At 40.3% G+C, this 15,194-nt stretch overlaps 1 protein-coding gene across 1 annotated transcript in view; it reads left to right on the top strand.

Moving 5' to 3' along the window:
• The window catches only part of SLC12A8 (solute carrier family 12 member 8), a 145,910-nt gene extending 133,242 nt beyond the window's left edge, over positions 1-12,668 (top strand). The window contains exons 13-14 of the mRNA XM_042903005.1: positions 8,549-8,609; positions 12,194-12,668. Coding sequence (XP_042758939.1) covers positions 8,549-8,609; positions 12,194-12,356 — 224 coding nt within the window. The 3' untranslated portion in view covers positions 12,357-12,668. The remainder of the gene's footprint in view (positions 1-8,548; positions 8,610-12,193) is intronic.
• The last annotated feature ends 2,526 nt before the right edge of the window (positions 12,669-15,194 follow it).

The following is a 15,194-nucleotide window of genomic DNA, read 5'->3' as shown; positions in this document are numbered from 1 at the left end:
ACATTTATGTACTTAGAACAGAGCTTTGAGGAGTGCCTGGGTGTCTCATTTGGTTAAGTGTCCAACTCTTGATTTCTGCTCTGGTCATGATCTCACAGTTCATGAGATCAAGCCCCACATCAGGCTGTGTGCTGGCAGGGTGGAGCCTGCTTGGGACTCTCTCTCCCTCTCTCTCTGCCCCTCCTTTACTCATGTTCTCTTTCTCTCTCAAAATAAATAAGCATTAAAGAAAAAAAAAAGAAACAGAGCTTTAAAATAACATGATGCAAAACCTGACAGAACTGCAAAAAGAAATAGAAAAGTTTATAATTATAGTCAGAGATTCCAACACCTCTCTCTCAATAAACCTAGCTCTACCTATATACCTATATAGTTATATCAATAAACACACTAAATATAAATAGTCTAAATATCCACAATTCAAAGGTATAAACTTGATAATTGCTAAAATAAGTAGGCATAAAATCAGTAACACTTTATTTATTTATTTTTAAATGTTTATTTATTTTGAGCAGGCAGAGAGAGAGAGAGAGAGAGCGAGCACTAGTGGGGGAGGGGCAGAGAGAGAGGGAAAGAGAGAGAATTCTAAGCAGGCTCCGAGCTAACAGAGCCTGACATGGAGCTCAGTCTCCTAAATCGTGAGATCATGACCTGAGTCAAAATCAAGAGTCAGATACTTAACCAACTGAGCCACCCAAGTGCTCCAAATCAGTAAGACTTTAGAAGACTTGAAAAACATTGCCAACAAACCCAAGCAAATTGACATTTATAGAACATGCCACCTAACAACAACAGAATATACATTTTCTTCAAGTATATATGAACTTGCCAGGATAAACCATATTCTCAGATTTAAAAAAAAAAAGTCACAACAAATTTAAAAGCATTCAGGTATATTCAAGAGCAAAGTATGTTCTTTGACTAAAGGGGAATTAGAAATAAGTAATAGAAGGGGCGCCTGGGTGGCTCAGTCGGTTGAGCGGCCGACTTCGGCTCAGGTCATGATCTCACGGTCCGTGAGTTCAAGCCCCCCGCATCGGGCTCTGTGCTGACAGCTCGGAGCCTGGAGCCTGTTTCGGATTCTGTGTCTCCCTCTCTCTGCCCCTCCCCCGTTCATGCTCTGTCTCTCTCTGTCTCAAAAATAAATAAACGTTAAAAAAAAAAAATTTAAAAAAAAAAAAAAAAGAAATAAATAATAGAATAATATTCTGGTTATCAAAATATTTAGAAACCAAAGAACACTAAATAACACTAAATGACTAAGAATACTAAGGAAACTAAATAACTTGTGGTCCAAAGTGAAATTACAGGGGTATTTGGGTGGTTCAGTCAGTTAAGCATCTGATCCTTGATTTTGGCTCAGGTCATGATCTCATGGTTCGTGAGCTCAAGCCCCATGTCAGGCTCTGTGCTGATGATGCAGAGCCTGCTTGAGATTCTTTCTCTCTCCCTCTATCTCTGCCTCTCCCCTGCTTGCATGCTCCCTTTCTCTCTCAAAATAAAGAAGATAAACATTTAAAAAAGTGGAATTACAAAATATTTTGAACTGAACAAAAATGAAAATGTAACATTTCAAAATTATGGGATGAAGCTAATTCAGTAGTTGGAAGGAAATTTATAGCATCAAATGCTTATATTAGAAATGAAGAAATGTCTGAAATCAATGACCCCAGCCTCCAATTTAAGAAACTGGAGAAAGAAGAGCAAATGAATCCCAAATACGAAGAAAAAAAAGAAACAATAAATATCAAAGTAGAAATCAATAAAAATTTTACATAGGGAGAATGCCAGTGAAACAAAAATCTGGTTACGTGACATCAGTAAAATTGAGAAATCTTTAGCCATACTAATGAGTATAAAAGGAGAGAAGTTATAAAACTATCAATACCAGAAGTGAGAGAGATGGCATTACTAGAGTCTACAGATATTAGAAGAAAAACAAAGAAATACTATAAACAGTTATGTGCCAATAAGTGTGGCAACTTAGATAAATTGGACAAATTCCTTGAAAGATATAAACTACCAAAGTTCTCTCTAGAAGAAACGTAGGACTATTTAGGTCATGTAAATACCTTGTCATTAAAAACCTTCCCACAGAGAAAACTCTAGGCCCAGATGGCTTCACTAATGCAAACTACCAAATATTTAAGGAAGAGAAGAATATTAATTCCATAGAAACTCTTTGGAAAACTGCACACCAATATCCTTCATGAATGTAGATGCAAAAGATCATAACAAAACATTAACAAGTTGAATATAACCATATGCAGCATAGGGACCAATGCAGGGCTTTAACTCACGACTCTAAGATCAAGACCTGAGCTGAGATCAAGAGTCAGATGCTTTACCGACTGAGCTACTGAGGCACCCAATTCAGTATTCTTAATGCCGGTTCTCCCCAAATTGTTCCACAGATTCAACACAATCCTAATAAAAATCTCAGCTACCTTTTGTGTAGCAACTGGCAAATGGATTCCAAAATATTTATATGGAAATGCAAAAAACCTAGAGTAGTCCAACCAGCTTTGTAAAAGAACTAAGTTGGAGAACTTACATTACCTGATTTAAAGACTGATTATAAGCTAAAGCAATCGAGATAGCATGGTATTGGCATCAAGATAGACAAATAAATCAGTAGCCAAAATAGAGAGTCCAAAAATTAGCCCACACATACATGGTCAGTTGATTTTCAAAAAAGGTGCAAAGGCAATTCAGTGAATGAAAAGTCTTCTCAGCAATTGGTGCTGTAACAACTGGAAATCCATATTCAATGCATACATCATACAATATAAAAATAACTCAAAATAGATCATAGAACTAAATGTAAAGCCCCAAATTATAAAGTTTCTAAAATAAAATATGAGAAACTGTGACTGTGAGTGAAGCAAAGATTTCTTAGACATAACACTCAATACAGGAAAAGAGTTGAAAAATTGGACTTCATCAAAACTGAGAACTCTGATCTTCCAAATATACTGGCAAGCCATAGGCTGTGAGAGAATATTAGCAATTCACATATCTGATAAAGGACTTGTACCTAGAACATATAAAAACTCTCAATATTCAATAAGGATATGACAACAAAAATGGGCAAAAATTTTAAATAGATTTCACTAAAGAACATAAATGGATGGCAAATAAGCACATGAAGATGCTCAACATGAGTGGTTATTAGGAAATGCAATTAAAATCATAACATATTACTATACACCTATTTATAAGACTAAAATTAAAAGTACTGACCATGTCATATGTTGATGAAGATATTCCAAGGAGAACTATCATACACTGCAGGTGGGAATGTAAAAATGATACAATCACTTTGTATAACAGTTTGGCAATTTATTAAAAAATTAAACAGGGGAGGGGCGCCTGGGTGGCTCAGTTGGCTGAACGTCTGACTTCGGCTCAGGTCATGATCTTGCATTCATGAGTTCAAGCCCCGCGTCGGGCTCTGTGCTGACAGCTCAGAGCCTGGAGCCTGCTTCAGATTCTGTGTCTCCTCCTCTCTCTGCCCCTCCCATGCTCATGCTCTGTCTCTCAATAATAAATAAATGTTAAAAATTTTTTAAAAAATTAAACAGGGGAGATGAGGGTATGTGTGTGAAATAGGTGATGGGGATTAAGGAGTACACTTGTTGTGATGAGTGCTGGTGATGAAGGGAATTGAATCACTATATTATATGCCTGAAACTAATATAATGCTGTATGTTAACTACACTGTAATTAAAATTTAAAAAATATATAAATAAATAAAATCCCCCCCCCAAAAAGTTAAATCTATACCTGCTATATGAACCAGCTACCGTACTTCTAGTTATTTACCCAAGATGAATGAAAGAATATGGACATTAAAAACATGACATGGGGCACGTAGGTGACTCAGTCAGTTGAGCTACTAACTCTAGATTTTGGCCCAGTTCATGATCTTACAGTTGTGAGATTGAACTCCACGTCAGGCTCCACGTTGAGTGTGGAGCCTGCTTGGGATTTTCTCTCCCTCTCTCTCTGCCCCTCTCTCCCACTCTCTCTCACAAAAAAAGTACATGAATATTCATAGCAGCTTAATTTGTAAGTAGCCCCAAACTAGAAACAACCCATATGTCCAACAACAGGTGACTCTATAAATAAATTGTAGTACAGCCATACAATGGACTACTACTCAGCAGTAAAAAGAATGAACTTACTTTTTTTAAAGAATGGACTATTGATACATGCAGTAACATGGATGAATCTCAAAATAATGATGATGAGTGAAAGAAACCAGACAAAAAGAGTACATAGTATATTATTTCATATATCTATAATTATTGAAAATGCAAACTAATCTATAATGACAGCAGATCTGTGGTTGCTTTTGGATGGGGTTTGTGGGTTGGGGGAATGTGTGGGAGAGAGGTCTTATGAAGTGACTTGAGGAAACTATTGGAGGTAATAGATTTGTTCATTATTTTGTTTGTGGTAATGGTTTCACAGTACATATATGTGTCAATACTTACCAAATTTTACACTTTAAATACATGTAGTTTGTTCTAAAAATGTACCCAGGATTTGTTTTATTTTTTTTTTTATTTTTATTTATTTATTTATTTATTTATTTATTTATTTATTTATTTATTTTTAATATATGAAATTTACTGTCAAATTGGTTTCCATACAACACCCAGTGCTCATCCCAAAAGGTGCCCTCCTCAATACCCATCACCCACCCTGCCCTCCCTCCCACCCCCCATCAACCCTCAGTTTGTTCTCAGTTTTTAACAGTCTCTTATGCTTTGGCTCTCTCCCACTCTAACCTCTTTTTTTTTTTTTTTTTTTCCTTCCCCTCCCCATGGGTTTCTGTTATGTTTCTCAGGATCCACATAAGAGTGAAACCATATGGTATCTGTCTTTCTCTGTATGGCTTATTTCACTTAGCATCACACTCTCCAGTTCCATCCATGTTGCTACAAAAGGCCATATTTCATTTTTTCTCATTGCCACGTAGTATTCCATTGTGTATATAAACCACAATTTCTTTATCCATTCATCAGTTGATGGACATTTAGGCTCTTTCCATAATTTGGCTATTGTTGAGAGTGCCGCTATAAACATTGGGGTACAGGTGCCCCTATGCATCAGTACTCCTGTATCCCTTGGATAAATTCCTAGCAGTGCTATTGCTGGGTCATAGGGTAGGTCTATTTTTAATTTTCTGAGGAACCTCCACACTGCTTTCCAGAGCGGCTGCACCAATTTGCATTCCCACCAACAGTGCAAGAGGGTTCCTGTTTCTCCACATCCTCTCCAGCATCTATAGTCTCCTGATTTCTTCCTTTTGGCCACTCTGACTGGCGTGAGGTGGTATCTGATTGTGGTTTTGATTTGTATTTCCCTGATAAGGAGCGACGTTGAACATCTTTTCATGTGCCTGTTGGCCATCTGGATGTCTTCTTTAGAGAAGTGTCTATTCATGTTTTCTGCCCATTTCTTCACTGGGTTATTTGTTTTTCGGGTGTGGAGTTTGATGAGCTCTTTATAGATTTTGGATACTAGCCCTTTGTCCGATGTGTCATTTGCAAATATCTTTTCCCATTCCGTTGGTTGCCTTTTAGTTTTGTTGGTTGTTTCCTTTGCTGTGCAGAAGCTTTTTATCTTCATAAGGTCCCAGTAATTCACTTTTGCTTTTAATTCCCTTGCCTTTGGGGATGTGCCGAGTAAGAGATTGCTACGGCTGAGGTCAGAGAGGTCTTTTCCTGCTTTCTCCTCTAAGGTTTTGATGGATTCCTGTCTCACATTCAGGTCCTTTATCCATTTTGAGTTTATTTTTGTGAATGGTGTGAGAAAGTGGTCTAGTTTCAACCTTCTGCATGTTGCTGTCCAGTTCTCCCAGCACCATTTGTTACCAGGATTTGTTTTAATTAGTAAGATTAAACACAGGCACAGAAATGGTAAGATACACACACACACACACACACACACACACACACACACACACACACAGAAGTGATTGTCAAGAAGGAAGAAGTTTATACTGACAGACCCCTAGAAAGAGGAAGCATGGCATACCACTCAGGGCCACATGGGGAAGGACCAGGTCAGGAGGCAGAAGAAGAAGAGAAGAGAACAAGGCTCAGAGCCATAATTGGAGTTTTAATGGGAAGGAATGGGTGAGACAGGTAGGTAGCTGAGTGAGTTTAGGTTTGGATAGTTTGAATAATTTCAGTGGGCTCTGGGCTCGAGGAGTGGTCACTAGCTGTCCCTGGCCCTGGAGTCACAAGCTGTCCCCTGGCAGGGGAGTATCTCAGTGTGTGGGAGTTTAACAAAGGAGGAGATTGGGGGTAAGGGCTCTGGATTGGTTGGTTTGTATATCAAAAGTATGCTCACAGGGGAGTTGGCTATTTCTAGGAATTAGCTCCACCTCCAGGATCAAGGCCACAAATTCCAGAGTGGCAATAATAAAGTAAGAAAACACAGTCAGTACTCTGATTATATGTCAGTTATTCCTCAGTAATAAAGCTGTTTAAAAAATACAGTTGAGGAGTGCCAGGGTGGCCCAGTCAGTTGAATGTCTGAATCTTGATTTTGACTCAGGTCATGAGCTCATGGTTCATGAGATCCAGCTCCACTATGGGGTTGATGCTGACAGTACAGAGCCTGCTTGGGATTCTCTCTCTCCCCCTCTCCCTCTGCCCCTCCTCCAGCTGCTCTCCCCACCATGAGCGTGTGCTTTCTCTCTCTCTCAAAATAAATAAACTTAAAAATATATATACAGTTGAGAGCACTTTTAAACAAAATTCTATGATGCCCCAATTTAAAATGAAGCAATTAGTTTCAAGTTCTAACTAAATCAAACCATAACAATCTAGGCAAACTGAAAAGAAAAAAAAAAGTTCTTCAGAATTAGAATAGTTTGATGTATAGAGGTTTACTTGTTTGTTTGTTTGTTTGTTTGTTTAGGTAGGCTTCACACCCAGTCTGGAGCCCAACACAGGGCTTGAACTCAAGACCCTGAGATCAAAACCTGAGCTGAGATCAAGAGTCAGACACTCAACTGACTGAGCCACCCAGGCGCCCCTGATGTAGAGTTTTGAAAGAAAAGCACTGCAAACATTTTAAGTCCCACTTATGTGAAAAATAATGCTTTAGAAAAAGTCATGCTAAGGAGAGGTCCTAGTATCAGCTAGTTTAATGGATAGAATATATTTTGATTAACATAGGGATTACATTGGTGATTGCTTCTAAATTTCTTAGAAATTAGTTTGATATTAATAAATTTAAATATTTCCCAGAAATTTATTCACAGGAAAACATGAAATAAAATTTCAGGCCAATCTACATCTGAAATTTAGATAATTTAGAACCTAAGTGATCACACATAAGAAGGGTCAGTAAAATGTTTATTTTCTTTCTTCTGAGAGTATCAAAATATATTAGGAACTTTCTCTTCCAATTGTAGAATTAATGCAGATCTAAAATGTGTCCTCCCATTAACCATAAGAACCCTAAATGAAACTGAGGAAATAAATGTTATTAGGGGCATACTGTTGACATTAGCCAAGATTCTAATGTAAGCCCCATAATGCTAACATTCTGATTATATATTGAATATTATCTTATTAACCAATTTTATGTATATATATGTATATATGTGTGTTTGGTGTATATGGTAGATATATATTCACTGTACCATATACATACATACATACATATACACATATATGTATGCATATGTAAGCATATACATGTATAGGTATACATATATACATATACATATATATAAAATTTGGAGAAGCATTTTAAAAAAATTATGTTTGATTTGATTTCCTTCCAATTTTAGTATATGTGCTGCCAAAGCGAGCACCATTTGATTTGATTTCCTAAAGTTTTATATATATATAATTTATTATGTGAGATTTTTAAAAAACCCACATCAAAGGAGGGATGGATTAAAAAAAAAAGTTGATAAGTCCTATTCTAATCAGTATGTCTGATGTCAAGATATTTGGGTAGTATCACAACAGTCTCACTTCAAACTTCAGCTCTGACGTTTCTACATATTGAGGTATGTGAGTCACTTAACACCTATTGAAACATCCTAAGTGCCAGGTTCTGTGGGTGTTGTACTGTGAGTGTTCCAAGATGAAAAAGACATCCTTTCTATCCTTAAAGAGTGAATGGTCTAGTAGGGGATTTTATACCATGTATTTAACGTATTATCAATTTGAATCTAAGAGATTATCAAAATAATTTTAAATTCCTAAGACTGAAGTTAGCAAACCCTCTGCTTTTTCCTGTATAGCACTGTATTTAGTTTCTTTCTTGGGATTTTGAATTTTAGAAATTTTTGAAATATAGGTTTGAAAACTACATTTGGGTACAAAGTCCTTAGCTGGTTGCTGTCGGAGTATTACCATGAATAAAGTTTAGTTAAACTGAAAAATGAAAAAAAAAACTGTGCTAATTCTGTGTGTGTATCAGAGAGTGTATAATCACACTATTAAAACTGAGCTCCTGGATGCATACATAGAGCCTTTAATCAATATTTGTGTATATGTCTTCCCTGTAGGATCAGCCTCCAACTTCAGCTTCCTCAGGTGGATGAAGTCTCTTCTGATCCCCTCCTGCAGGTCTGTGCTACTCTGGGGCCCTGAGAGGTATGGTACTAAGGGTGTCTAGCCCCTGGCTAGGTTTAAGCGAACTGTGGAATGGGAACCTGGCATTTGACAACCTCAAGGACACTAAGACTCTGCTCCTCGCTGCCACCCCCCCCAACCCTACCCCCCAGCCTCAGCTCATCAGAAGCTTCCTCTGGCTCAGGCTTCTTCCCTTCTTACCCTCAGGAATCACGAATAGAGGCTTTATTTAGAATGTGATCGCTGGATGATGAGTCAAGAGAGCTGCTGTCAGTGTGCAGTCTAAGACACCAGCATCAATACACAATCATACACAAGATTAAGGCCTGAAACACCACCCATCTGCCATCTCAAATCAGAGGTAGCTGACATGATTGTATTGGTGAAAACGAGTACAGAAACAGAGCAGAGATGCTGGAGGATTTCTGTGGGCCCTCCATGTTCAAATACACAGGGAAAGGGAAGAACAAACTGTCCTCCTGAGAAGCAGGAGGAGGGCTCATGTAGAAGGTAAGGTTTCAGGAGTGCTCTCATCTCTCTCCTCTTTTTCCAACACCCTTCCAGTAGCAATGCTTCCTCAACTTTGAAGGCCTTGGGATTCTGGAAAATCACTTCCTTCCCCTTTCAATACCAGTGCAGAGTCAAAGCGGCAGGCTGGGCAAATCCAGTCAGGACCCAACCAAGTGTTTATTTGGTTTCATTTTGTTGGTTTGTTTCTGAAACTATAGATATCGGGGTCGTACTTAATAGTATTTGCACCTTCCATGCCCTGACATTGCTAATGGATAATGGGAGCCTTTCCCATTGATCCCATATGTCAGTTCAGAATCCTCTTGCCCCAGTTTTTTTTTATTGTGGTAAAATACACGTATCATAAACCTTGCCATCTTAGCCATTTTTAAGCATACAGTTCAGTGGCATTAAGTCCATTCACATCGTCATGCAACCATCCGCACCATCCATCTCCAGAACTCTCCATCTACAAAACAGAAGGCCTATACCCATTAAACTAACTCCCCATTCTTCCCTCCTAAGAATTGTTTTAAAGACAACTCTTTATAAGCACTAGCAATCTGTTCAAGTTGGTGAAGAGATGAAACCTAGGTGTTAGAGCCTAGGATGATGACAAAAAGGAGCAGGGGCCATGGAAACCAACAGGGAAAGGGCTGGGAGGAGGTGGTGTGTGTGTGGAGAACCTGTCTGCCTGGAAGCTGGGCTCACATCCTTTGCCTAGCTATAGAAGGGGGCGGGTCACCTCTTGGCCTCTCTTCCAGTCTGAGGCACCAGGTTGGATGACATGTCACAACACACTGGCATTTTCCCCTAACACTTAGTCCTAGGGGAAAGTAGAGTTTGAGTGGACATAGATTCTGTGTAGAAGTCACCTACAGAATCTGGAGCTAGCTGCAAGTGATGTGTGATTGACAGTATTTGGCCTTATCTGATTGGCAGGAATATTTTTAGGCATGTCTGGGTTTAAAGCCTATAAATGACCATGAGAGGTCACTACTCCTTAAGCTGCACTCTGAACTCGAGGAATCTCACCTCTGAGGTCACTGTAGTACTATGTAGAAAAAGCAGTGTTCTAGGAGGAGATTATTCCTCCTAGAAAAGGATAGTGCTTTGATTGGAATGGAACCCAGTGCACACTATTGAAAGCTCTGTGGGCTTGTAAAGTGGGTGGTGGAGGCCTCAGCTAAGTGTCAACATCACACTTGCTGGCCTCACATGGCTACAGGGTGAGGTACCCTGGTGGTTATTCAGGAGGGTGAAAGGACCAAGACATGGTGATTCATTTAAAAGTAGAAATTGCTAGCTGTGTTTTCTGTTTTGTAGTTTGGAAGGTTTTGTTCCATCCACCCACCACAACTATAGTCCTAGAGGCTCTTCAAAACCCAAGAAGAATAATATTGTAGAATGTGTTTGGGCAAAGGACTTCGGCTATGTTATTTCCTCTGTTACACATATAATTCCCAGAATTATGTGAAATTGGCCTGACCTTGCCTTGAGAGAACTTTCTTTTAGAAGTCCTAGCAACTGCCCAGGTGAGAATTCTAAGGCCATTCTGCTGTAAAAGTGAAGCATATTATTTCCCCGAACCCAGAAGAATGCAATGGTTTCAGCTAAAAAAAAAAAAAAAAAAAAAGGGCATTAACAAAAAAATACATCAGCAAAAACACTTATATGTTGAGTGGCATGGCATTTTTGTCACCTCCTAACCTCACTTCCTGGAGATCCAACCTTTAGAGAAATTAACTCATTTCTCAGAAAACCTCCCATCTTTCTGATTTGGGTATGTTCTCAGCAAGCAGCTGCAAGCTGTAGTCCTGTGATCTGAACTTCTGTAACAGCACATCTTGCAGCAGACAGCTGGAGCTTTCTGCTGACGTTCCACAAGCTTAGAACCTTTTAAAAATAATTGTCAAATATATTCTTTATTTATTTTTTTTAAATTTTGTTTAACGTTTATTTATTTTTGAGACAGAGAGAGACAGAGCATGAACGGGGGAGGGTCAGAGAGAGGGAGACACAGAATCTGAAACAGGCTCCAGGCTCTGTCTGAGCTGCCGGCACAGAGCCCGACGCGGGGCTCGAACTCACGGACCATGAGATCATGACCTGAGCCACCCAGGCGCCCCTCAAATATATTCTTTAAACAACTCGCACATTACTACTCATGAAGTAGATGATTCTTTTTAAGTAAAATTTTAACAAGGAAATCCATGCTTAAGGTATGACTTAAGGACCTAACACAGACTGACAGAATTGATAGGGACTAAAAGATGAGAAAAATAGAGGCACCGGAGGTGAAGAGGTTTGCCTGGGGCCGTTAGGCTAACTAGTGGCAGAGCTGTGACTATCCATCTTCAATAGGTACCCTGACTGCCCGTCTGATCTTTCCTTACTGCATTCTGCCTCTAGCACTTTCCTCTTGTATCCCAGACATTTTCCCTTACCGGATTATTTTAACTCCAACTGTATGTAGACACTTCAGGGACAATGGAATCCATATCAGGACTTGCTTTTTGTCTTCAGGCCAACAAAGTGTCAAAAGCCTTTGCAGTTCCCATCGTAGCTGGTTCCTATGTAAACCTTAGCCCTGGGAACCATTCCTCATTCAACTTCCTTTCCAAAGAACCAAAGAGGGAGTTTCTCTTCCTACTCTTCTCAGTTTTCCAGCCTCTCCATTCCATGATTTCATTTGACAAAAAAAAAAAAAAAAAAAAAAAAAAAACAAAGCAAAGCTGTAGAGCCCCAACTTGATACCATTTGGATGGTTATCTTTGTGGGTTGCCTCCTATGGGGTGGATGCAGTTTTACCTGTTTCTACTAAAGAGAGATAAATCTCACTCTCTCCCCTTATTTTGATATATATTTATTACAGTTTGGGTTCATAAACTATTATACACATAGTGTTCCGCAGTTATTTTATTTAAATCCATATTAAATAATAAGTACAAAATAATAGCACAATGACATTTTTGTAAATTGTTACTCTATCCCAGAGGAGACTCATCTCTGCTGTTACAGTACTTCGTCTTTCTTTCTGACTGCCCTCTGTGTTTCTCTCACTGAAGGAGCTTGAGATCTCCCCAAGAGCAGATAATTTTGGCGCCATCCCTGGCTAGGGTTGACATGGAAATGACTCAGCTCACCCAGGAGAACGCAGACTTCGCTACTCGGGATCGCTACCACCATTCTTCCTTTGTGAGTCGGGAACAGCTGATGTCTCAGTACTAGGGTACTGAGTGCTTAGTAGTAGGCAGCCCAAGGGCCCTCCTTTCTTGGAGCTGTCCTGTGCACAATTGGTCTGGATCTCAGAACCTTCATGATGCTGATTCTCCTCAGTAAGAAACTCAAAGACCTGTCCTCCCACTGTTGTTCTGGAAAATGGACATCTGCACTCTGGTCTGGAGCACCACATCTCACCAGGGTAACCACTGGAGTGGCTGTGGCCTCCTCAACATGCACCCAGTGTGAAGAGCTCCACAACAAACATCAAGACTTGTAGGTGTGGAGAGTCAGCCCAGGTTGCTTGTTCTGAAGGCCACAATAAACGGTTATTTTAAATTTTATTGTATTATTTATTTTTTGAATAAATAATACACTCACATGGTTATAAACCCCAAAGGATAATCATATAGAGTGAAAACTCTCCCTCCCATCCTCGTTTCCCCTGTGTTCACCCCCTGTCCCAGACATAGTCACTGTTCTTATATATACTTCCAGCATGTCTTTATGAATACACAAGTAAATAGGAATGTGGATTCCTTCTACTCCTTTTTTATCCACAAAAGGTAAAATGTTATATATATGTTCTGTACTTTGCTTTTCCCCTTAACTTGGAGACATTTCCACATCAATGCATATACGGTTTCCTCATCATTTTTCATTGTATGAAAGTGGTATAATTTATTTCATCAATTCCACAATGATGACATTTGGATTGTTTCCAATCTTACGCTGCTATAATCAGTTCTGCAGTGAATAATATTGTACATATGTACAAGCATAAAGTGTATGCGTAGGATACATTCCCAGAAGTGGAATTGCAAGATCAAAGGGCACATGCATTTGTAAGCCATTATTGTTTAGGGAAGGTCTTTTTAATGAAAAAGTTAAATTACCATGAAATACCTAATAGTGACTCACGTTCTCAAAAGCCTTTGTGGTCCCCAGCTCTGTGGACACCTTTGCAGCTGTTTTGCAGGATGAACGCATGAGGGGACAAGACTCTTTTGGTTCCTCTGTGAGCTCAGGGTGGCACTCATCACAAGCACGCAGTCCTGGAGGCCAGGGCAGTAGCTTCCCCTGGTAAATTCAGCACCTGGCCCAGAGTCAGTGGTTTCACCACTGAGCCGGAGGGACATGCCATTGGGTCCGTTCTGACCCCTTTCTTCTGTAGTAGACGTTCTCAAGCCAGTGTGCTGAGACTCACTTGGGAGGCCTGTTAAATGTGCAGATTTCTGCACCTCATCCATAGGGTTTTTTATTCAGTAGGTTTGGGGCAGAGTCCTGGTCTTTACATTTTTAATGTGTCCCAGTGATTCCACATGAGCCATCCTTGGGCCCTGTGTTGAGGAGCACTGGCCCGCTGGATGGAATGGGCTAAAGCAAGCAGGGATGGGAAGGTCATGATGAGAAGCCAGTTGGATCTCATTCTCTCCTAGAAAATGAGGCCACATTTATGATTACTGTTCAGGCACTGTTTGGGTTAAAGAAAACAAACCCAATAGGCATGTGGGAAATAGCAACACCATAATGCAATGGACTATATTCATGAAGGCCTGAGTTGGTGATCTCTGAGGGCCCTTTTCAAGAAGAAACTGCCCTCGTTTCTGAAATGTCTTCTCTCACCGTGCGAAGTCAGTCACTGAAATTAAGGTGTTAGCAGGGCTGTGCTCCCTCCAGGGGCTCTGATTACTGGGGAAGATGCCATCCTTGCCTCTTCCAGCTGCTGGTGGCTGCAGGCTGTCTTTGCCCTGTGGCCACATTACTCCTGTCTTCACAGCCAACATCTTCAAATCTCTCTGCTCCATGGTCACACCGCATCTCCTCTGTGAGTGTCAGCCTCTGCCTCACTCATAAGGATACGTGTGGTTGCATTCAGGGTGCACGCAATCCAGGATCATCTCCTCGTCTCAAGAGCCTTAAGGATTGGGATGTGGCTATCTTTGGGGATACCCCTTTTCAGCTTTCAAGCCTTTAACAATTCTGCGTTTTACTCTTTTGGATTCTGCATAACAAGCTAAAAAAGTAATGCCTCTGAAAAAGGTGGTACTGAGCTTGAAAACCACACACAGCAGAGGATTCAAGTATCCAGGGTGAGAACTTTGCCAATCTGATTCATGTTATAGAAAAGAGTAAGAGAAGGACAGGGTATAGAATTTCAGCATTCCCCTCAGTGTTGGGGATACCTAAACGAATAGCTCACAGTCTTGTGTGGGAGGCAGATGCTAAACACACCGAACCATCTTATTAGGTCCAAAAATCTTGTGTTTCACCCAAACCATATTGTGTAAATGGTCATAGTAACCAGTACAACAATAATCAGATGATAGCCTGGGATCCGCAGGAAGCAGAAGTTCCCTGGTGCGCCCAGGGAAGCAGGAGCGAAAGGAAACAGGACTGAAGCAGGGAAAGAGGCTCCACATTGAATGAGCAACGCTTTAGCATCAGGGGCAGCTAAACGCTCCATCTCGAAGGACCCTTCTGAGAGACTGTAGGGACACCTGCATCTCAAGACCTTCTTGCAGAGGGAGAAAAGAATGAGAGTTCAGCCACTGGTTTTTGTTTCCCACAAAGTTTAGCCATGAGACTTAAACCACCTCCCTGCTTCAGTCCTGACCATACTTGTGATTTGCACTCTGTGAGCACCTAGCAAGTTCTGCAGGAAGCAGCAACCTTATTCTGCGGGAAATTGGCTGGAGCCTAGCAGAACTGGTCACTACAGTGGTGGCTGAGATGGAACAAGTGGCCTTGGCCCCAGAGACAGGTGGGTCAGAGAGGATCTGAGGTGGCACATAAGGGATGTTGCCAGAAGTAAGTACAGTTGTCAGAAAAATGAGACACAGATGT

This window comes from Panthera leo, chromosome C2 (assembly GCF_018350215.1).
Source record: "Panthera leo isolate Ple1 chromosome C2, P.leo_Ple1_pat1.1, whole genome shotgun sequence".
In the NCBI taxonomy this organism is placed as follows: Eukaryota; Metazoa; Chordata; class Mammalia; order Carnivora; family Felidae; genus Panthera; species Panthera leo.
The sequence above is the reverse complement of the archived record's forward strand: the minus strand, read 5'-3'. Positions and strand labels throughout refer to the sequence as shown.